We start from the raw sequence: 25,119 nt of genomic DNA on the forward strand, positions 1-25,119 counted from the left end.
GCGGGCGTGGGCGGCGCTGCCACGTGGGCAAGGCTTTCACGCGACGCCTGCTGCATTTCTTTGATGTTACAAATATGAATAGCTCGTGCACGGTTTTCGATCGGTTGTTACGGAATGTGGTGTTGGTTTAAGGGATGTTTGATTTGTGTTTATCGGACAGAGTGGGTATATGGAAACCGGCTTCAGTGAATTGGATGTGGCGCGCCGAGATCCCATGGACCCATCGATCGAGGCTATGCATCCTCTGGATCCTCCGCCGCCCGATGTTCTGTTAGCGTTGTTGGCAAGAAATAAGGCTTTAGAAGGTATTGAAACCTCATATACAAAAAGTTAAATATATATAGATACTAATCGAGGCTTTTTAAAACCTTGTCAATGCATTTAATTTATCCATGTGGTAATAAAATTGTTATAGTTATAGTTATAGTTTGTATTTAATATAAATCATAACATGTACATAGTTATTTGCAACTGTTTATATGAACAACTTGATGGATACCTAGTTCATTACTGTAAAGTAATAAAATGTGCTTGAAATAAGGTAATTAAAATTCTTAATTGTTGATCAGATAGATTTATATTAAAGCGTTTTTTAATCATATTAATGATAATCATGTATTTAAAATGTGGTTATAGTTAATATTAAAATTGTTTAAATGGTTTTTCTCTATAATGTAATTTGAAACAAAAACAGGTATTATGATATTTACTAAATGGGAAATTCTCATAACAGACTTATTATTTAAAATTGCAACATTATACTGACACATTTTCTGAACAATAATAATGTGTAGAAGTAACAATAAAAAATGCTGATGTTACAAAGCAAGCTACAATTACTACCGAACGTGGCGCGCGGCGTGCGTCGACCGCCGGCCACGCGTCCGTCCCTATAACGTCGCTGTTTACACTTTTTACCCGGCCTTCAAATGCACGTAATCAAGTTAAGTGCTCTTACCCACCGTAAGCTCTTTTTGATTTTAACACTGCGTCCTATTATATCGATAACGTCGCACTTAGCCAAATTGATCTAATACGTTTTACCTGCATATCGATTTTATGTTTTTATATTTTATAAGAACGCTTGTTTAAATATTTTTTAATTTCCACAAATATATAATCAAATCGAAGGTCTGTATAATGAAATATCTTATAATGGCTTCAGTAAAATAAGTACTATCGTTATGATTTCATTCAAAATTAATCCAGGTTTAATCTATTGCTAAGTAAGTAAGTACATGATTGTTGTATATATATTTTTATAAAACATGTTATCTCAAAGCCGAAGCCACAAAACTCAATACCAATTATTAAGGATTTAGCTTCATAATACGAGGTGTATGATTATGCTGTTAGGGAATAGGGAGAGCTTCTGTGCCCGCGGCCTCGGTTATTATTTTACCAAGCTGGTATTATATTCAATACAAATTACATCACCATAATACCCCATCATGATCAAAAACAACATGTAACTAGAATAAGCGAGCGTGGGAAAAATCTTTAGCTGTCCAAAACATTGATGATAGCTGACTGTTAGAAATGTATGCTTGGATGTAAAAAAGAATTTATTATTCAAGATTTATAAAACAATTGTTTTAAATGGATGTTATATGTAAGAATATTATCCGGAAACATTTAGTTTGGGGAAGTGGAGGTGTCGCCTATTATGCCATCGCATTAACGCCGGAAGCGTGCACGTGCCGACGCGTGCGCGACGAATCATCTCCTTCCGGCTTACCTGTCGTAATATTCAGTTTAATGAATTTCATTTAAATTGATTTTGATACTCAGTTAAACTGATAAGATTTTTTTTTTAAATTCGCGCTCTTAGATTTTTAATAGCGAGTATAATAAAATTACCAAGGATTTTAAACATAATTATATGTTTGTTGTTACTTAAATCATGATATAATTCGTTTTTTTATTTACGTATTACATAAATTAATCGAAAATAAAACGAGAAAAGTCATAGGATGTCTGGCTTAGTTATTGACATAAAACAAAGTAACATTTTACGATGTTAAATCTTTGTTTAATAATTATAAGAAATAGGAATGTTAGGTTTTCTCTTCTTCTTTAATTCCTAAACACTTCAACTGATCCTCTCTGGTCGTCTGTGGTCCTCTAATACACTATGGACTCATTAAAACATGAACCATCAAGGCATTTTCTACTATTTCTTATTATAAAAAAACATTTGTTAGAAATTTATCCTTTAACTTACAAGTTAATAGCGGATAAGTAAACCGCTCGTGAAGTAAGGGTTTCTAATAAATTAGAAACTATTAAATGGGGTAACAATAAATCTACTGTTATAGCTTAAAGTAAGGTTCGATCATCAGTCGCTCTACGGGGGGTGACATCTGTCGACTTTATTTGGACCCCCATTACCTTGCTACCTGTGCAATCATTTAATTTAACTTATTTCGATCCATAAATGTTAAGTAAGAATAATTTAATACTTTAAAGACTTTCTACATCAAAAGTAAAGAAAATATATTTATACTCATTATTTAAGCTTTTAGTCTTGACATTGAATTTTTTTGACAAAAATATTTATATGCATTTATCTATTGGCCAAATTTGTAATAATACAAAATTTTTGAATTAAAAATTCAGCAATACAAAAAGAAACAACCATTCAAACACACGCATAAAAATATACGAATATTCCTATCTTTAATTTTCATTTCTAACTTATAGAATCCAAACAATGGCGAAGCCAAAAGTCATATTTAGTAGAGTGATTGCATGTAGAGGGAGAATTCTTTGATTACTAGAATATAAAGGGCTTCAATACAAAGCCAGTGATCAGCTTTATCCTATTGTTAGCGTTTTAATCAATCAGGGCGATTCTGTGTGGTCTGTTGAAGTCGTTAGACACAGTTGGTCTTTGCTAAACTAATAATTATATGCTAAAAAAGCTGTCTTGAAATTATAATGTGTTTTAAAACAATATTTACTAATAAATCATGTGAATGAACGTTATGGGTGTACTGCTTCTTAATTTAAGCGCTTAAGTTTAATCAAATAAATATAATATATTGTTTGCGAAATATTTTAATTAGGATCTATTAAAAGTAAACACTTAAATTAACCTCCTAGAATTATCACAATGTGAAAAACAATTGACATCGGTAAAGAAGAGCAATATGTATCAGAATTATCAGCGGCAATAAAACATAAATATTTATAAACACGAAACGCAAAAAGGCCTTCCTGTATATAAGTTTGGAATTCACACTTTCACTCAAATAAAAGTAAACATGCCATGGAATAGATTTAATAATGGTATTAAATTGTAGCTGAAAAGAAAATTTCTCTCATAGTTTGTTATATATTTCCTTGTTATATTAAATTGTATCAATCTTGTATCAATCAAAATTGATGAACAAAATCTTTATATACATGCATATCAAGGTGAAACATTAAATTTATCAGAAAGGCACCAAAACAATATTTTCAACTTTTCACTCATAGTAAAATTGTACAAATTGTTTTTAATGTTCTTATAACAAAATACTGTATTACTGAGTTTCATACTCTTTAAGTCCCCAGAATTTTTAATTTTATAAGAAAATGAATGAACATAACTGGTAGTTGAGATTTTCTAGAAAATTCATCTTTACATAAAGATAAATCGTACAGAGTTTCTTGAACAGTGTTATTTTATTAATACTATTCATGTTTATGTTACTTTAGCAAACTATCTATTTACCCACAGTTCATTTACTAGCAGTTATTGTGTTTAAATACTAATAATTATACTAGCAATTAGTTGGTACAAATATAATAGTTTTCGATTACAATAATGTGGGTTTCTCTTTTCACAAATATTCCTAAAAATATTGACGAAACCTCTCAGCATTCCATGAATTCACCGTGCGGGTGCCGGGACCATCGCTTTACAGAGAGAGGAGATTAAACAGTGCCTGGGACTTGCGACCCAGGTGTAGGTTTAAGGGACATTCATCTAACGCGCGTTAAACGCTCACCTCCATCGTCCGAGTTCCTCTCTCTACCTAACCAAATTCGAAACGAACCTACTAGGGCTGCCTTCAACGCACGTTTCAAGAATGAACTAATGTTATTTCTTGCCAGGCCCAAGACATTTAGTAGGTTGTAGAGAAATTTGGCTGTAATACCTTTCGCTCCTACTTCTACTGCGTACTAATTTACAACGAACCTATTCTTAGTGAGTGCGTTAGTCAGTTCGTAATACTTGCTGACCTTGATGGCATGGTCTTTGGGGATGTTGGTTTGCCAAGGAGCCGTGAGCTGCTTGTATTTAACTGTAATTATTGTAAAAGTTCATATGCATTTAATAAGTGTTACTTAAAAATTAAGTAGTAAATAACCCAAAAGTAACAAATAACTATATACTGTGGTTTTAATAATTTAAAGGAAAAAACTAAACTAACTAAAAATACACATTAACAACATTGCAAGAACAATATTTACCTTATAGGAAAAAGCTTGGCAATATTTTTAGTCTCGGGAAATTATAAAATATAATGTAATATATTTTCTTATGAGACATAAGAAATTTATGTATATGGATGGATTGACATACGAGTGTATGGATTCGTTTATTAACTTAACATTACATTATACCTATTATCAGAATAACGTAAGTTTCAATATTTCAAAGTATTTTCTTTGATAAAACATGACTTTTTTTTATTAGTTGGTGAAATGGCGGGAAGTATTTAATAAATAGTATCATAACGAGATCTAAAAATTTCGTGAGTTTTATTCATTTAAATGAAACTAATATTTTTCGGATAAACTAAGCGTGATTTATTTTTGTAACATCTCGTCTGTCCGTGATCACGGTTGCTGAAAAGTAACCGAAACGTCGGGAGTATGTAGTATTTTACAAAAATAAATCACGCGTAGTTTATCCGAAAAGTATTAGTTTCATTTAAAAAAAATAGTATCATTATAACTATGGAAAGTGTAATTAAATAATTGTATATCAAAAAATATGTGGCAAAATAATTTTACTTAACATGTCTAATTCTAATAAAAAATAAAAATTGTTATAATTCCATTAAATTTTCCCTATGACAATTTAACTGAATATTTAATTATTTCATATCATTTATACAATGAAATTTAAAATAGTTAGAAGGTTTTATAACTATAAATAAGTCATAAAATACGCATATTAAAAATTTAAAACAGAATTTTATATATGCTGTCATTACGTTCTAGTTATTATTAAGCCGTAGATAAAATATAGGTTGTAAGTATAGGATTGAAAATTACGAAATCCCCTCTTGGAGTCCACAATAGTAGGAACGATAACATTTCTATAATAGAACGATTATTATTTATAATTTAAAATTTTATTCAATTGTGGATATTCGTCTCTGTTGACCAATGTTGATTTTAAAACAGTTAGTAAAATTTGTCTGTCGTAAACTTTTAGACGTTGCATTATTATGAAATAGAAAAAATAACTTAACAAAATTGCTGAAGTAAAATGAAATTATACCATTTCTTTTTTAAATACATTACAACAATGTTATTCATATATTTCATTTGTACATATTTAAATTAAAAATTCACAAAGGCGAGCCTCATGTTAACGTGAATCCTCTGCTTGTAATTTTTTTATATTTTGACGCATTAATTTATTATTTAAATTATATATTCCCAAACTGATACACAGATAAATCATTCGGACTATAACTAATCCTTTAATATATTTGATGTTATAAAGACTATGTTCAGTCTAGCATATAACTTTATTTTATTCCCTACATCCTAGATTTACTATTGCATTTCACACGACATCGCATGCAAATGTTAAAGTTATTTAACTACTTAACGATTACACAAGCAATTTAAACTGTGTATTATTTATCGACGTTCACAGTTATGAATATATAAATATTAAATTATATTATAATTAACGATCTCGTAACGTTATCTCCTTCACCTTATTAGGGCGAACAATTTACCTAAACGGGCCGTTAAAGAGTAAATTAAGGAGACGATCGACCTCGGCTGCTCATTACCGGCCTGTATTAAAAGCGGGGGTCTTCTGCTAGAATATGTATTTTTACGAGCTCAGGGCGTAACTTCGTGCATGTTTGATGCGTGCAATCTCGGCCCTTCGCTTTCCACCTGCGTCGAGACGAACCGCTTTTACCAACTCTGATATATATTCACGCCCGTTATCTTACTTTTGGCTATTTTTATTTTATATTACACATTGTTTTCATTTTATGTATTGCATTTTACAAAGTCTCGCTTGCATGTTTTTGTCTTGCTCCCAGCTTCTGTATGTAATGTTTTGAGATAAAACGTAGACAAAATGGCATGAAAACCCTATAGTTGCCGAATGAAAAAAAATCGTAGGTATATAATGTTTAGTTTTGACACTACAAGAAAAAACGTGTAGGTGTATGTAGGTATGTATAAAGTGAGGAGAATTCCTTGTCTATAGTTATTATTAATAGGAGGCTCAGTTTATACGATTTCAATTCAACTAAGAGTGAATGTTTTCACTTAAGAATAAGACTGAAGACTATTTTAGAGATTGATTTATATTTTTATTTATAATGTAATTATTTATGAATTAGTTATTAATTATTTTTATTTATATGAGTGGTAAAACTAAATTTTTCGTTTTTAAGCAATATTTCTAGCATAAACCTACGTCATTGTAACTTGTAGGCAATTGGTAGGCTTATGCAGTGGGAGACGCTCTGAGGGGGGTTAGGGGAGGCGTGGGGAACTGTAATCAAGAAGAGTACAGCCGTCCCCAGGCGCCGCTCCACCCGCACCTCCCTTGAAACCCGCACGAAACCACCTCGAGGGCAATGCCTCAAAACCTCTATTGACTTTTCGTTTGAAAAAGAAATATTCTTTCGTTTTCTTTGTTGGTATGAAACGTCAATATCCTTCAACACAGGTTGCTGGATGAAAATAAAGACCATATCATTTCATCGCCTTTTATGTTTTTATAGTTTTTCAGTTAAATCATACACATCAAAATATGAAATATTAAATGCCGGGTAAGTATTATTTCGATTTATATATTTATAAGGAGGGGAAAAAATATTGAGGAAATTTAAAACGAGAGCTGATTTAATTACACAATATTAAAATAAACATCGTTATTGAACATACGGAAAACAGCAATGAATTATACTACGGAATCAGCGGTAAGTCAACAAAAATGCTTTGTAATACCCAACATTTGTGCCAACAATCAGACGGTAATGTTCGCTTTGTAAAACAACAAAAGTTAACCTGTCCGCCCGTCCGGCTAGATGGAATGGAACGATTTTAGGGTTGCAAGGGTACCAGTGACAAGGAGTCCCTTCAATGCACCCAAAACAACAACTGGAATTGCGTTCCGTATTTATGCTTGTCAAATGAAAAACGCTCATCGTGCATTGTAATAGATTCTTAGTTGTCACTCATAAAAATTGACGTACATACATATGGCTTTGTTAACGAAGACTCGCCATGTGTTATATACCGCATGTCGCGTTGACAGCTACTTATATCATCATTATACATGGAATTCTGACGTCAATCTATTTAATGGACAACACTAACTAACAATCACATATATCTTTGACCAACTCGACTACTAAAGATATGCATAGAAAATAGAAGGTAAACCACAACATTAAAGAAAAAGCTAATGTAATGAACACATTCAATAATTTTATTGTGTTTTTTTATTGAAGCATACAGGACATAAATAATGGAATGCTCTAGTAAGCTTTTCTTATAAGTGATTACTATAAAACACAGGTTTGAAATAAATTTGAGTTCTATAATACTTTTAAAAAGAACGAATAATCTACATTGAAATTAAGTGATACTTCTTTTTACTTAAATGTTTATTTTACATGAAATATCAAGAGTGAATTCAATTGTACTGATTGTTTTCTTTCTATGTGTTTCAAAATATATGTTATGTGATTTCTTTATTACTTTAAACAGAGGCTTATATTTTAGTTTCTTCTATCCTTGATTTTTGAAAGGAGCGATTTATTCCATGTACCTGATTGAAATAGTATTAATAGATTTGATGTAATGAAATTGATTCAAAATCTTTTTAAAAGTTCTATACACAATAAAGTTAATTTTTTATTGCAATATTGTTACGGTAATGTGACTTTTAATGCCTAATATTTTGGGATTGGGTAATAAATATTCAGGTTTTAAATACCAGCTCTTTCTTATTAAAAAGTGAGATGTGTTAAATAAACTTTTTAGTTTGTGCATATGTATGTTATTAGTTTAAAAAATAATCATCTATGTTTTTATTTTTCCATAATAGATACATGAAATTAAAGTACGAGAACACCTTTTATTTGTTTCTCTTAAAAAAAAAAAACGAAATAAATTGTATTTATAAAGTGTAGTATTTGTTATATAAAATGGATATTTAACTGAGACATAAGGATTTAAATCGAGCGATTAAACGTTCTAATGGCTAATACCATTAAGTGATAAATGCAGCAGGCCGCGTATGAATAATTCCACTGGATGGATACAATGTACGGCTTTCGCTAAACGGCTCCATATTTTCAAAATCCCCATAGAGCAATAATATTCAATGAGACGAGTGAGATGGCTTTATTGTAGTGTGCAATGGGGAGAGAGATGGCTTATTGGAAGGGACATCCCATGGTAAATCCTAGAGATTAGCGCGACGAGAGCGACATGTGGCCTCCCGGCACTTAGCGACAACCCTCCACTATGTAGGCATCCACGACGCAATTCCAAAACGCAACTAATATGAATTAACTCATATTTTAAATTATATGACAACTATATCATATTTTTATTTAGTTATTTAGTTTATTTAGTTTCAGTTATAGGTTTGATTAAATTTAAGTACATACATTACAATTACATATAAAATGCGGGTAATTTATTAAACGTAACAAAATAGCATTTGTTACATGTTCAGAAGTACACTTGTCGGGCGATACTATCTCTTGTCCGCGATTCCAAAGGTTGGTGCGGGTCACTTGAGTCGTAGATCTATTCAATGTCATTGAAGCGTGTCGAGCCATACTAGTACGGTGCCATATGTTGTATGCATTATCGCTATGCCAGTACCACCCTAAGATTGATGACTACTTTTGCATTCGAGCGTACTAGGCCATGTAAATGTTATGTGATTACTTATGGTAATGGCTTTGCCACTTTATACTGCTTATTTTTGGTAATAAAAATAGAACGTTACATTACCAAGATCTAATAGTACATATACTAGGTACAAATATATGTCCCAGCAGCAGTTATGTTGCTATACACATATTTTGAGATGTATATATTCACATTCATTTTGTATGTAAGTATATAAGGGTACAATATTTCTAAATACATATGTTTATACTTTAATGCATCACTGTACAGTATTTTTTAAACAACAACTTAGCAGTTAGGTTGTATTATGTGATTAAAGCCTTTGAGATCATTACCAGGCCATTAGATCCTAATTTGTTCATTTATTTACCTATTCCCATAGCGGTGTCGCCAATGAAACTTTGTTTGTTTTGTGTCGAGTATAATTAAGTAGAGATGGGTGTTGTTACATATAAAAAATTCGGGCTTAAAATAAATAATATAAAGATGTTGTTGAGAGCGTATCATTCTTTTTGTAGGGTCGTTTTCACCCTTGTATTACCAAACACTTGGCACAAAAAGTGTAATGGAGTTTAGTAATGACCCCACTAGGAAACAAGTAAAACACAAGCTGTGATCGTAGAGTCCCGCTGTTTTGTTTTTATAATAATTAAATCAAAACTTTACTAACTTTCCTTTCATACATATTTTAAGGTTAAAAATAGTTGTTTTTTATTATTAAATAACAACTGTAATATTTGTTTTGATATACATAGCTATACTTTCAGACATACATAATACATATATACTCGTAGAAATATGTTAGTAAGTTTTGCTATATTCATTATATTTTGTATGAGACTAAATGATTCTGTAATGACGTATACTTTTTTCATTTAAGAGAAATACCCTAAATGGTAAGGGAAGCCACATACGAATCAAATGTATCACTAATAATGGCCCCGGGGCAGATCTGACCCTCTCGATTCAATTATCGCGCGGGGCTTACATTGATCTGCCGACGGGTGAAAACGATACTTGTGAGAGATTGCTCCATTGTTTTTTCTCGCGGTTAAAAAGTTACTCGCACGCGTCGACGTTTTGATAAGAGCTTGTTTGACTTCTTGTGTAAACTTCCTGAATCAATCTCGTTCTATAGAAAATAAATCTGAATTGGCTGTAACAGTGATGAAGTTATAAATGTAACAGGGGCGATTATCTGATAGATATCTATGTAAAAGTAGTTAATATCAATAAATTACATATTAAAAAAGGTAATCCTCAACTCTAATATCTTTTAAAATATATATTTTTTAATACCTAAGTTCGACTTATTTATACAGTCTCTAAGGAAGTCAAAAATTAGCTTCATGCGTTTTGTTGTTAGCATCATCAAGACTTTGTTTTTAATATGAATTAAACACAAAGATGAGAACATTATATATATATTCAACACTTGTTTTATATTCAATATAATAAAGATAAATGTTTTGATTAGCCCATTTATAAAAAAGGCCTTCTTACAAGAAAATTCCATAAGTTACGATTAAATAATTGTGCTTCTCCATACTATAATAAATGACGTCAATCCTAAGTTGATAGTTTTGATATTCTTGTAGTAATAATTTGTATGATATACACGATATATTTTTAAGCCTTCCATAAAAATATTATAGCTATTTAATGAATCAGTGACATGAATTTTGCGTAATGGACATCAAGTCTACAGTTTTTTAAGTGAAAATATAAACTTATATAAACTGAATATACTTATTATTCTTATCAAGGGTATTTCCAATCGTATTTTGAATCGTCGTATCAAATATTAAGCGTATTTCCAAGCTGTCAGTTTATTTCATGAACTACATGAGATTGAGAGTATGAATAATAATTTTTTACATTTTTATCCAGGGCCAGACTACATTATAAAATGAAATTATATGTGTAATTTTTAAGTGTTATTATTTACCGAGATAGATGAAAAATATATGTACATATATGTATAATGTGTACCTCTTTACCAGTTTAGACAGATGTCTAGTCATCTTTTTCACATTTAAAGTTTTACTAAAAATATCTAAAGTAGAACCACAGATAAGCTGATATAATAAAGCAAGGAAAATATTTTTCGTATCTGTGACATGGTTCAATTTAGAAATAGTTATCTTGAAATCACAGAAATACCTACTCCGTTATTAATTTTTAAGACTTACATGTCAAATGAGTGTAATACCTATTACTTTATTGTTATTTAAATTACATTGTATTTCAAAATCACTTCAGGACCATGGATATGATATTTGAAATTATACCGAAACAAATTTCAAAACTAACCAGACATTACCATTGAAGCATTGTTTCCCAGGAAAGTAATTTGATGGAAAGTGAGATATAATTTGTCTCGTATGTGCAAAGAATAAAGTGCGTGGGTAAAGTGGCCTGGTGCCGCGGGAAACGGATTGTTCACCAAATTGAATTACCACAACAGACCGACTTCTCCACTTTGATTTCACGATAAACCACGCTAAATAAACCCGGGGCGCTTGTGTGAAAGTTCATTGTTTTTACATGGGCATATATCTTTTTACTCGGTTATAGCTTTGGTTAACCTTCGTTTTTATTACCTGATGGTTAGTTATAACTATCGTTCGTTACCGACTACATAACAAATCTTGGTTGAACTCTTTTTTGCCCTTGCCGTGTTCATATTGTTTGAATATAAGAATTATTTTAAGATTTTAATCATAAATTTCTGGGATTCACTTTTTATTCTAGTCAACTTTTCAAAAGCCACTTTCGTAGGTGAGGCAGGAATTGGGGGAGAGAGAAATCTTTTTTGCTTTTATTATACCACATGCCAATCAAACCTTCTTAGAAGATTTAGAAGGGTCCTAATATCTAGTGTAATCTTAAAGCACATTCTCATATTTATATTTGTTACACTATGTGTAGGTATTTTTTATTTATCTAGTACATAAATTTATATGATTTATTAACTATCAGTGTAAGTAATAGATTTTTATGGCTTAAGGGTTTATTCACATTTATTCATATATATAATAAATAATAATCATGTTTATCATACAGATTTTTTTTAAATTAATAACTATTTTCTTTTGATATAATAAAAAAATATAAATGTCTCCTTTCAGTAGAATAGTATTTAGCTTTTTCTAAAAAATAATTTTCATGTTATTTTCATTTTTCTACAGTTATAATATTTGATTTGATAGCTGTAAAATGTAAATAAAACAGAAATAAATATGTCATTCGACGGAAAACGTGTAGAAGTTTTTTTTTTTATTATATTAAAATAAACATATGGCGTTAATTATAAATCACTTATAGTGATGTTCCAGTAATTACCAGCTAGTTGGTAATAAAAACAATAGGGAGTATCACGTGGCTCTTGCATGCAAAGCACCCCAATGATCATTGGACAGATGTCATCTATGTACATCTAGATCTGTAAATCTACAAGGAAGTTATTAGAACTTTATTAAACATTAATGACAAAATAATTTATATGTACTTGAATTCCTATAAGAGAAATAAATTTGCAATAGATTGTGAGCATGGCATTAAATGCGAAGTTAATCGTAAATTAGTTTGTCTTCTGAATGGATATATTAATCTAAATTATGATTAATTTTTTTGACACGCTATAACATAAATAAATGCAGTAATGCGTTGATTTTAATTTAATCATTACATTTATAGTTTCTACAAGTTAAAATAAATCGCGTGTCAGTTCACAGTTGCACGTACCCATAAGATGTAAGGTCAAGCGGTTCAGAGATTGCAGCGCAATACTACGCAATTGTTTTTTTTATAGTTAACTAACTCATTATTCTCGTTAGATAATTTTCTTGGTTTATAGATTTACGTAATCATTTATCATCACATCATTTACCAATTTGAGTCATAACTTAGGTGCATAAATTCGATTCTTATTTTTGTTTGTTAATACTTATCAAAGCATTAACAGATAAACTAAACTACAGTTAAAAAAGTAGGCTATAATTATTAATGTTTTGATTGGTCATTTGATCAAGATTAGCTGGCCATATAGTTCCTATATTTATGATGGGGAGTGTTAGCGTGCGTGCGATATTATCTCCGCGCGGGCGCACGGACGCCATCTGTCGGGCAGATGGGACTGACGTCATGAAGCCCCGCAGGGTTGGCACGCGCCATCTCCCCATGACAGCTGATCCATCCTGATTTGAACCTCCTTGAGTTTTATGATTTCCTACCGGTAACCGAGACACTTTTGAAAGGTTTGATTAAAGTATGTCCATTGTCCAAATAAGAGTAAAATAGAAAAATAAAAGCGAATTCTATCTGTAGATACGGAAACATTATAATTCGACTAAGGTTAGTTGTACAGTAATATATTTCAAGTTCAGTAATAAGCAATTATTTCTACTCAAAGGTTAGTGGAAGAATATATTTCTTAAATTGTTTTGATAATTATTATTTTTATAAAATACATCGTCCAGCTCAACATGGATGAATATTTGGTTTATTTGTTGAATTCTTATATGTGTCTATAACTTAGTCATGTGGAATTTCAGCAGTTATATAGTTTTTGCAAGTTCACTATCCATATCATTTTTATATACACTACTAGGTTTAATTATCAAATGTATTAGTTCCGACTACATAGACTTGAAAGTAAAAGGCCACTATATGGAAGCACCATACGGTATAAATTCTCAACTTTATAAAATTAGTATTAGGTATTCTAAAAATATCTATATTATACACGTCATTAGATATAATGTACTCGAGTAACTTTTTTTTAATAAGTTTTTTTTTACAACAATACGATTGCTAATAACAAAATAAATTATAAAAATCAATTTTACAAAAGTATCATTAAAACCCATTATTATTACTAGTATAATTTCCCTTAATGATCCAATAAAATTAAAACCGCTTGTATTGTAGAACAATGTAACAACATATTAAAGTACCACGAATAAGTAAAAAAATGAATCGTTAAAAACTACACAGAAATGTAGAAGGTGGGTAATATCAAAAATTTATAGATAGATGTCAAAATCCCTAAGCAGCGTTTGAAGGTGTTATCAAATCCTGAATGTGTGAGCTATAACGATGATAACAGTAAGGTATATCGTAGATCGGGAAATTGGCGTACACTGATGTAAAAGCTACTACAGTAGTACTAAAGGATATAGATCTTAATAAGATTACTATATTTAAAGGAACTAAAAAGGGTTGAGCAATATAGTGATAGAAAAATGTAAAACAGAAAAGTCTAACATCAAAGTTCTTTAAAAGGATATTCATACTTATTTCTTTTAGCAAAAAATCTTTTAAATGCATACTCGACCAGAAGCATAATTCTTTCCGGAGAGTGTTAGCAATTACGAGAGCACCTTTTATACCCAATTTTCGTGATTTTTTCCAAAAGCGTGGTGATTTATCAAGACAAACGTCGATTTAATATACATGATACATATATGAAAGGTTACAGCATTTTCTAATTATGTTTTGTGGATGGTATTTAAATTTGGACGAAAATTTATTTATATTGATTCCTTATAATAAAATACAGTCAACATTGTTAAAGTGAAATTTTTATTCCATTGTTACAAAGATTTCTGCCAACTTTCGCATGTCGCGTAACAGTCATTCGTGGAGTGGGGTAAAGCGAAAAGACTTTTCTGAGCAGCCAAGAAGGTTATAGAAGTGCAATGGATAGCATCAATTACCTAGCAGCATAAAAAATAACACACATTTGTGCAAGTGCTCTGTTGTTTTTTATAAATATTATTTAAGATGTAATGATTGTATTTCTTACAGTCCGTGATAGAATTTTAAATTAAAAGTTTATTTTGATTTTTCCTCATCATTCATCATCATCATCATCTTCCACTAATAAGGTTTCTTCTAAAGTCACATTGACAGATGATTTCAATAAAAACACTCGTTTTAATAAAATAACATTATAACCAAGAAATAGAATTGTCCAGACGAACCATGCAAAATGGAAATTTTTGGAGAATCGTCCAAGTATAGGGTTTTCCATTAAGGGCGCTTGATCTTTGAAATGCAAAAAAAAATACATGTACGAAAGATATTTGCGAAATTTTTTTTTATTTGGAAGGTCTATCGACCCCATTATGTATGGAATATGACATCATTCAAATGACCGCCACGGCTTCGGTTGGTGGCGCGCACACGAAAGGTCCAATTTTCGATGACTCTGGCGCACAAATCGGGCTGTATTTGATCGATGGCGTGGCGTATGTTGACTTTGAGGGCATCGGTGGTTTGCGGCTTGTTGGCATAGACCTGTGACTTAAGAAAACCCCACAAGAAAAAGTCCAGCGGGGTCAAATCGCACGATCTCGGTGGCCAGTTCACGTCGCCTCCGCGCGAGATGACCATGTCCAGAAATTGCTCGTGCAGAACTTCCATCGTAGCGTGTGCTGTGTGGCACGTAGCGCCGTCCTGTTGAAACCACATGTTGTCCAGATCCATATTCTCGATTTCAGGCCAAAAGAAGTTGGTTATCATCGACCGGTATCGCTCACCATTGACGGTGACGGCCACACCATTATCGTTTTCGAAAAAATACGGACCAATCACGCCTCCGGCCCAAAATCCGCACCAAACAGTCACTTTCTGCGGGTGCATTGCCACTTGGTGAACCTCGTGTGGATTGGTCTCGTCCCAAATACGGCAATTTTGCTTGTTGACATAGCCATTCATCCAAAAATGCGCCTCGTCGCTGAAGATGATTTTTTTGCCAAAATCGGCGTCAACTTCCAACTGCTCTAATGCCCAGTCAGCGAACACACGGCGCTGTCTATGGTCATTAACCTTGAGCTCTTGGGTCAGCTGGATCTTGTACGGGTGCAGGCTCAAGTCACAACGCAAAATTCGCCAAGTTGTCGTCTGCGAAAGGCCGAGTTCCTGTGCGCGACGCGGAATTGACTGCCGCGGGTTTTCGAGGACACTGTCGCGCACAGCGGCGATATTCTCGGCAGATCTCGACTTACGTTGACGCACGGGAACCGGCTGATTGTTAACTGACCCGGTTGACTCGAATTTGTCCACCAATCGACGGATAGTCGACTCGGCAGGACGATCATCGCGACCGTAAAACGGGCGAAGTGCGCGGAACGTTGCTCGAACTGAAGACCCATTTTCATAAAACAATTTTATGATTTGCACGTGCTGCTCGACACTGTAACCTGCCATGGTGGTTTGGGAGGACGGAATGAATATAACACACTGCATTTGACAGCTGTCACTCAAACAACATGGCCGCAATCAGCTGTCAAAGTTCAAGCGTCCCTATTGGAAAACCCCATATTTTAGGTGTATAAGTAAAATAGCTTTGGAAATTGGATAATAGTTATATACACGCTACAACATTCTGCCTTAACGAATCTGTTACAAGGACAAACGAAAACTACACTGACCGTGTAATCGTTGTTGTGTCGCTTTTCATTGATAATATAAAATTATTTTACCTATTATCTCAAGTTTTTTGTTGTCTTGCTTATCATTATAACATAATCGATAACATAATGGAACATCTAAACATAGAATTAATCTGTTATTTCAGATAATTATTTTTAATAACATGTATTTTATTATATTATTATATGATATGTCGAGCTGACTACTATTGTATCTATTCTTATTTAATGAATTATTATAAATTAAAATAGAGAAATATATAATTAATAATGTTTACATATAATTTAAAATGTTTTTGTTTAAAACGGTAAATCGTTAAATTATTAATAATGGATTAAAAGCTTCAATGTGCCAAAGTTTTCGATTTTATAATGTAGAAATGTAAGTCTAAAATTGTGTGTAGAAATAATATTTCCATCTAATGCTAATAGGCAATGCATTGTTCTTAAATAACAAAAAGTTATGATGCAAATTAACTGTCGCGGTGTGACAATTTATTGTTATTTAAAATTTTTCCTTAAGTATTATATAATTCCTATATACTTAATTATTACTTTTTGAATTTATTAAGTTGCTTTGTAGGTGTGATAAAATAATAAATTTAAATTTCACCGCGCCAGAATCACGTAGACAATGACGCATAAGGTCATTACTTCTGTTCAAATTATATTTTATAACATTATTTTTTTGTTCCATATTTATCATTTAGATTATTGTTCTCACAGTTAATAAAGTATATCGTAATAAATTTCACAAATTAGGCGTAATAAAATGAGTTAAATTAGAAAACCTGTTTGGTATATTTTTTTTAATATACAGGTTTTTTAATGGGTCATTTTGTTACCTATCGTTTTTCTATTGTCAGAAACCTGAAAAAGAAACAAGGCCCTTTTACGACTTTGTTCTGCTAGCCTTGCTAGAAGAGATCGTTTAAAAGAAGAAAATAAATTAATGAAAAGAATTTAAACGCGATGGACTCGACACCCCCACGCTGAATGCATGGAATGAGGAGAAGTTTCGTCTTTTTGTAATATAATTTATCAACGTAACAGTTACATATGTAATTTATATAGCGAATTTACGATGAATACTTATAAAAACTATTTACGTCTTTGTTTGTGAGACTGCTTTCTCAAAAGTTAGCTTCCAGATATTATAAGTCAATATTAAGATATACCATATCCATTTTTTTGCAACATTTATTTATGTTTAAAGATTCATAGGATCAATTTCCATAGTTGTTTTCTCAAGCTCTTATTCAGATTGTTTTTGTCACAAATATATCAAAGTAACAAGTTATTTATTACTTTGATATCGTTTGAAAATTCCCTAGATCTTAGCTAAAATAGCTTATGTTCAAAAAATGATATTAAATTAATAATAAAATATAAATTATACACACAAGTTTGCTTTTATATCGATTTGATTTATTACAAATATCAACAGGTTGAATGTACTATAAAATCTCACAACTAGAATTGTATATCAAAATATTGATTTGTTAAAATTCTATAAAAACCTTCCAAGGAAATTCTAATAAATAGGTAACCGCCTTAGTCGAAGGTACTTCACGAAATTAATGCTGATTCAGTTCCAGTTAGATTCGTAGACTATTATACTATTACAATCAGCAAATTTGGCACCGTTTACATTTTTTACAACAGGTGAGCGGCAATGTTTACGTTTGGTGGAAATAAAGAGTAAAAAAATTCAAGCATTGTATAAGTAAAAAAATTTAAGCATTGTATGAGTAAAAAAATGTACGCATTGTATAATTCTTTCACGCGTTCGAGTTGTAATCATATTTTTTTTGTTACTATGGAATAAAAATACGCGAATTGACACCGAGAAACCGTAGTAGATTATAGATTTCATACAAGCATAACTAAATGCGAAGTCTCGGTGCTGGCATGCCTCCCAGCTTCGATTACTGCCACCGAACACCGGCTGGGTTGGTCACGGTCGCGTCAAGCCACTCTTTCTTCTTAATGTACCTCATTAGTCGACCAAAACTCGTTCACACCAAAACAATGACGAGTTCCAACGCGTAAATCGACTCTCGTTTCAATCCGTGATATGGGCATGCGAACCGAGCAAACTCCCGGACTAATTAATAAGCTTTTCGTTTGAGTACTCATAATAATTTATTATAAGACAAATAAATGCGGGTACGCCATCGAAAATATTTGCCCGGTAAACACAACCCCCTCATCCGTGTCCCTCAGACAGCCTGTAGTGGTGGGTAAACAACTGGATCAAAGCGCTTTAATATTCCTATGAAAATAGCTATTCGAAAACGCAGAATAAAATTATGAAATATGCTATTTATCTTCATTAAGTTATTTGTGAGAATATTATAATATGAGAAAATTACCTCATTATTTTAATTTTATTGCCATTTCATTATATTTTTTACGAGTGATGTAAGGTGTTATTCTGTTTCGAAATAGAGTTAAATACAGGCGTAAATTCAGATGTATCTTCAGTTAAAATTGTCATTTACATGTACTTGCTTATTAAAAATGTTAACTTAGAGCCCGTTACCTCTGTTTACTAAATATATTACTCCGCTATTGACATAGTGTGATCATTAATACAGACGAAGGGCCCACTTATTAATTTTAATAAGTGGGGTAAGTCGCGTTTTGAAGGGAGCGACGACAGTTCGCTATGTTTGTTTTATTAGTTTTGATTTTATGGTTTCTGGTGCTTTTATTCAATTATAAGCTCCAACTCTCTACGACCCATCTACTGTAAAAAATGTGCTTAAATTACAATGAGTCTCGTAAATATCAAACCAGTCCATTTAGACAGTTTTGCTTACTATAATAAAAACTTAAGTTTATTTATTATGACTTCTGATTTTATTTATAATATCCGCTGAGTCATTTCTTGGTGATTTTTTTTTATTAAATTCCGTTACTTTCGATAATTAGGTATAGAATGATAAGACTAAACAAAATTTTATCTTCGTGATTGTAAAACATGCGTATGCTCATATCGTTAAAAACTTAAACGTCAACAATAATAAAGTAAAGAAAAAAGGATTAAAAAACTTAGGAATTAAATAACCACAGTTGCTACTATTTCCAGCGACACTAAGATGTCACCCCCCATCGCTAAAACGATATAAAAGTACGTCGAGGCGCGTGCCGCCTGCCGCGTCTCTCTAAATTGCATTTTAATCTAATTACATGACGATATAATTTTTCGGTTCCGTCATAATCAGATAACAGAGACATTATCGAATTAAAACCCCGTTTGCAGGCGGGAGTGCCCGGCCGTGTCATACGTCCTTAATTATTTATTATTTCGTTTGACATCTATACAATATTTTTTAATGTAGGTATGTAAGTATAGCAAACATCATATATATTTAAGAATTTTAAGTATCTTCGCCAACCAGCCCGGTTTCAAACGAAATTTCTCTATTAAGATTTCAAGAGTGAACATAAATATGAAAGTATTTGTTGATTCACAATAAACAATTATTGTTAAGTTTGTCATACGGACAGCATTTGAGGGTTTATTTGTGATGGTTCCATATGATAACTATTTTCCCATAGTAACATAATACCGAATCGAGGGCGCGACACGTTTCATATCAATCGAGTCTTTTGGGGAAACTAAATCATTGCGAGACAAATTTACTTGGCACCAGGATACGAGAATGTCTACTCGTTCTAAACGAAGGTCAAATCGTGTGATTTTATGTTCAATGTTAATAATAAAAAAATATTATTATTTCCTATATTAGATCATTTTAATGATTTATTACAAATAACAGACACAAAACCGTATATAATTGAGTAACCAACACTATAGTTATCTAAAAGAAACTAATGATATGTTTTGAATAGCATAAAATTTATTTGAAAGTGAAATCTGAAAATATTTTACAATTCGTAGAAGGCTCCTGTATAAAAATCTAAAGCATTTCCACGCAGTGAAAACTTAAGGCGTTAAATGTGAAAAAACAGAAAAATAAGAGACTTCTTTTAAGACATGAAATTAACGCTAAACATTTATTAGTCAATCTCCGAAATATGTTTAAATTTTATATTGGAATTTAAAACATTAGTGAATTAAAGAAAAAGAAAAAAATAACCCTTCATTTTTTTTTTATGAAATTGCTAAAACAATAATGTACGATAAATGTTATCAACTAACTAAAAAAATACTGTCATCAACTAATTTCAAAAGTAGATGAAGTGATCGTACCAGGCTTTTACTTGCACATAAACAACAGTTTACTAAATGATATCTACTATTTCGCTAGACATGAAATATATATTACAGGTACTAAATAGAGAAATCCTTGTTTTTTTACAAAAAAAAGACCACACAGTAAATTGATTTTCGTATTCAATATGATATTCTTAAGTGGTACCCACTCTGTGCTAAATTGATTCCAGTCTAGTAAGCTGCTGTCGCATCCTATGAGAAGATTAGTTGACTGGTAAGAAGCACTTTCAATGCTCGTCTAACCCTTATTTACGTCGCAAGCGCACGTCGGGGCCCAAGGGACACACGCGACCGGCAACCCTTCAATTATGGGACGGAATATGAGAAATATTCATATATTTTAAATACACGTTGCGTTATTTAAATATTTTTTTACTTATAATTATAACAAGTTATGGTTTTTATACTAATTACGCAAAAGCAAATCAAGATGATTTATCAAGAATTTAAAAATTTCTTAGAAGTTTGTTGGCGATTTGCTTCATTCGAGAATTTATGCTTATAAAGTACTGAAAAGCTTTTTTGAAATTCCAACGTGAACAGAAAGTTGAAAGATGAATATAAAAGTCAGGTTCTTAGTCAGTTTTTATACTTAATACCAAAGCAGACTAAAGAAATGAAGCTCTTTATATTAAACTTACTAAGTTTAGTCTAGTTTAGTTTAACTTGGAGAAAAAAATTTGGACCATTTGGACCTAGAAATGTTTGCGCTGCAAAAATTATAAGTTTATAAGAAATTTAACGTTACCTATTATAAGTTTAAAACCATTTTTTTGTTTATAATTGAAATAAATTTTTTGGGATACTGCGCGTTTTTTTTTTATTTTATAACTACGTAATCCCGAAGTTTCGGTTCCTTTACAGCAACCGTGATCACGGGCAGACGAGATGAAAAAGTTTTTCAGTGTTTATAAAATAATAAAAAAGCGTAGTATCCGAAAAACTCAGTTTTATTTTAAAAGAGTACACACGAAAGGTATTTACTTATAATTTTGCATAAAATTTTTGAAGGTTATATCGTTTATAAATATTAATTTGTCATATAAAATCTTATTTCACAAATGAAAGTAATTTTAATCAACTGTTTAGTGGTGATCCGTAAAAAAAAATACGAACATAAAAGGCCTTCTCATATAAACACAACATTTTATTATATCAATCTACAAAGTTTAAAATTATGGTGTGTATGTAGCAAATACTACTAATTCTATATATATATATATATATATATATATATATACACGAATTATCTAAAATTTTAAAGAAAATGTTTTCTTTTCATATATTCATTGTACTTTAAAGGATTTACCTAATATAAATATTATTAGATCAAACATCTAAATTTAATATTGTACAAAATTTGTATCAATTCAAGTTTGATATTTCAAATAATACAAAGTGGTTATTCACATTCATTTAGAAGTTTATAAGAAGAGTTGTTCTTCCTAACTTTTTCGTGGCGAGGAAGTGTAGTTATAAAATATTTTAATTTGGAAATGAACAAAAACAGGAATTTTCTTGATTTTTACTAGACGCATTTTACTAATTACCATTAACTACACAGAACTCGCAATTTTATTTAATAAGTTTTAATATTTTTTAAAGTAAGTATTTTATACGAAATAAAATGGCATATTAATTAAATGAGATAAATTTATTTGAAATCTTTTTAAATAATTGTTGAATAAAGTAGTCATCTAAAAGACGCCTATCATTTATCAATAAGCCTAGGTATACCAAAATGTTAATGTTTGAACTTGCTAAATAAAAAAAAAGGATTATAACACGGGAAAAGAGTCAAATACATTAAAAAATATTAATTAATCCAAGAATTAATTGTTCAAAAACATTCATAGACAAATAAAAATGTAGGTAAGTAGATTTTGTAAGATACACTTAGAGGGATGTGAGTAGGGATTGCACGATTTAATTCCTCCATATTTTTTTTTACTATTGGAAGCCCTGACTCATTCCGGATATCCAACTTTTCCTTATAGACTTTCCTTGCATTTGGTTGAAATCATACTCTTCCGGCTTCTTCATGTGCATAGCAACGGATTACAACAGTTTGCCACCGTTTGCGTTTCCTTCGACTTATGATTTGGGTGTCTTCAGTGCAAGAGTGATTAGGACATTACTGAGGCTTTCACCACCTACATCTTCATTTCCAACTATCGTCATATGAAAACATAGTAATCAATTAACGATGCGATGTAAATATATGTAATTATTGAGAAAATAAAATTTATTATCTTGAAAGATATCAAATAATGTGAAGATGACTGAATGGCGTGCGACTATGTTATAAGGATAGAGATAGGAATGTGAAGAGTGTATAGTTTAAGGAAATGGGTATAGCAAAGAATGGGATGCCTGAGATAGAAGCTCAAATTACAAGTCGATCAAAGTATTAAAAATGTTTCACGTAAATATTCTGTGAGTGTACATATAAAAAAAATAGTTGTACCTAAGTAATTAATAGCAATCTGATGGAATCACCACATTTTTTTTAAACACAGGGTTTGGAATTCAATATAATTTTTCCGATACAATTAGGGCCTATACTGCAAATATTTTTATGTATGTAAATATATATTTTATTCCAATTTAAAAAAAAAAATTATATTCCTTTCTCATCCTACGCGATAATAGTAGGTATTATCCAAAAAAAGGATCTTTTAGTTTTCCAAAAGATTTTTTCTGTTGTGCTAGATAATAATTTTATAAAGATGTTTAGGAATTCGATTCTGGGAAGTAAAATCCTGGAAATACTTAAAATCTTTGTTATTCTGCATTTAGCTCCAGTTAGTGACTACCATTTTGGGATTTTGTCAAATCTCTTTTCCGTTTTTACTCTTAATCGTTCTTAATAGGAAAATGCCTTTGGATAATAAGGAAAATATTCCTTTGTCATTCGTTCTTGACATCGAAAACTATTGCATAAATATTTATGTTTCTCAAATTCCTTAAAATAACTTTAAATTTATTATCACTAAAAATAAATAACCTAGTAGAAAAAAAAAGATTTTTTTTCTAATTCTTCTTTTTTTTAATTAATATTAATAAAGCGCATAAGCTTTACCACACAATAATTTCTTTTTCACATTTCTTTAACTGTTAGAAATTAATCCTCCAACTGAAATGTTTGTCAACAGTAATCAAATGTTCGTTTTTGTTAGGATAACTATTTAACTTGTAATTAATTTAGTTATAATTATATTGATTACATATAAGTTGTATATTTACCTTTATTTTTAATTTACATGAGTTAGCTTCTTATTCGAGTTCCTAATTTAGATTGTATTTTATTTCCTATAAAATAATTACTTTAAAAAATATAAAAAAGTTATTTTATAAAATTGCGAGTTATGTGTAGTTAATGGTAATTAGTAAAGTGCGTCTAGTAAAAAATCAAGAAAATTCCTGTTTTTGTTCATTTCCAAATTAAAATATTTTATAAATACACTTCCTCATCGCGAAAACGTTAGGAAGAACAACTCTTCGTATAAACTTCTAAATAAATGTGAATAACCACTTTGTTTCAAAGGACAAATCAATGTGATGACAATATAAAAACAAATATAATTGAAAGACGTCACTGGGTCAAACAAATAATATACTTCAATAGAAGATTACATTGTTTTATAACGAAAGTCCTCTTACGTGTTCGATGGGAATATGAATCCAACGTTTGGATTCCAAGCTTCCAAAACGACCCTAAAGGGCTAACTGGGAGTGACCAGTGATTTATGCGGTCGTAAAGTCGCACACGCCGCTGCCCTAGCGCTCACTTGTATAATTCATTGTGCCAGGTCACGCTTGACCACGGCCTAGGCCGTATTATGTTACAGATTTATTGATCCCATTCACGTTAGAACAATATTTGTTAAACGGATTATGTGTCCGCCGATGTGATAAATCAACTACCTACAGATGACTTGTAAACTTTATGAGTTATCTTATTGATTTTGTTAGAGATCCTGTAAGAATATTAAGCTTGATATGGTTGACCATCTGATTGGCGTGACGGTATGGAAATGCTAAGTGGGTAGGTTTCTAGGTATAACCTGCACTTAACTACCACTAACATAAGACTAATATGATGAGCATAAATTTTATATTCAGTATATGTTAATTTTGATTAAATTTATGTATAAGTTGGGTATATTATATTTTGTAATATTTTAGACCGTGCCACCTTCAAACTAAATAGTATATAAATATTTTTATGAAATTTGAATACCTTATAGTAGTGGAACATTGCACATTGAGAATGAGATATTTTTTAAATTCTGAATTTTATTT

General features: G+C 31.1%; 1 protein-coding gene across 1 annotated transcript in view; it reads left to right on the forward strand.

Moving 5' to 3' along the window:
• The first annotated feature begins 64 nt into the window (after positions 1 to 64).
• LOC116779603 (LIM/homeobox protein Lhx3) overlaps positions 65 to 25,119 on the forward strand; it is a 34,117-nt gene continuing 9,062 nt past the window's right edge. Inside the window, exon 1 of the mRNA XM_032673974.2 lies at positions 65 to 305. Within this exon, the coding sequence (XP_032529865.1) occupies positions 170 to 305 (136 nt within the window). The 5' untranslated portion in view covers positions 65 to 169. The remainder of the gene's footprint in view (positions 306 to 25,119) is intronic.

This window comes from Danaus plexippus, chromosome 2, assembly GCF_018135715.1.
Source record: "Danaus plexippus chromosome 2, MEX_DaPlex, whole genome shotgun sequence".
Taxonomy (NCBI): Eukaryota; Metazoa; Arthropoda; class Insecta; order Lepidoptera; family Nymphalidae; genus Danaus; species Danaus plexippus.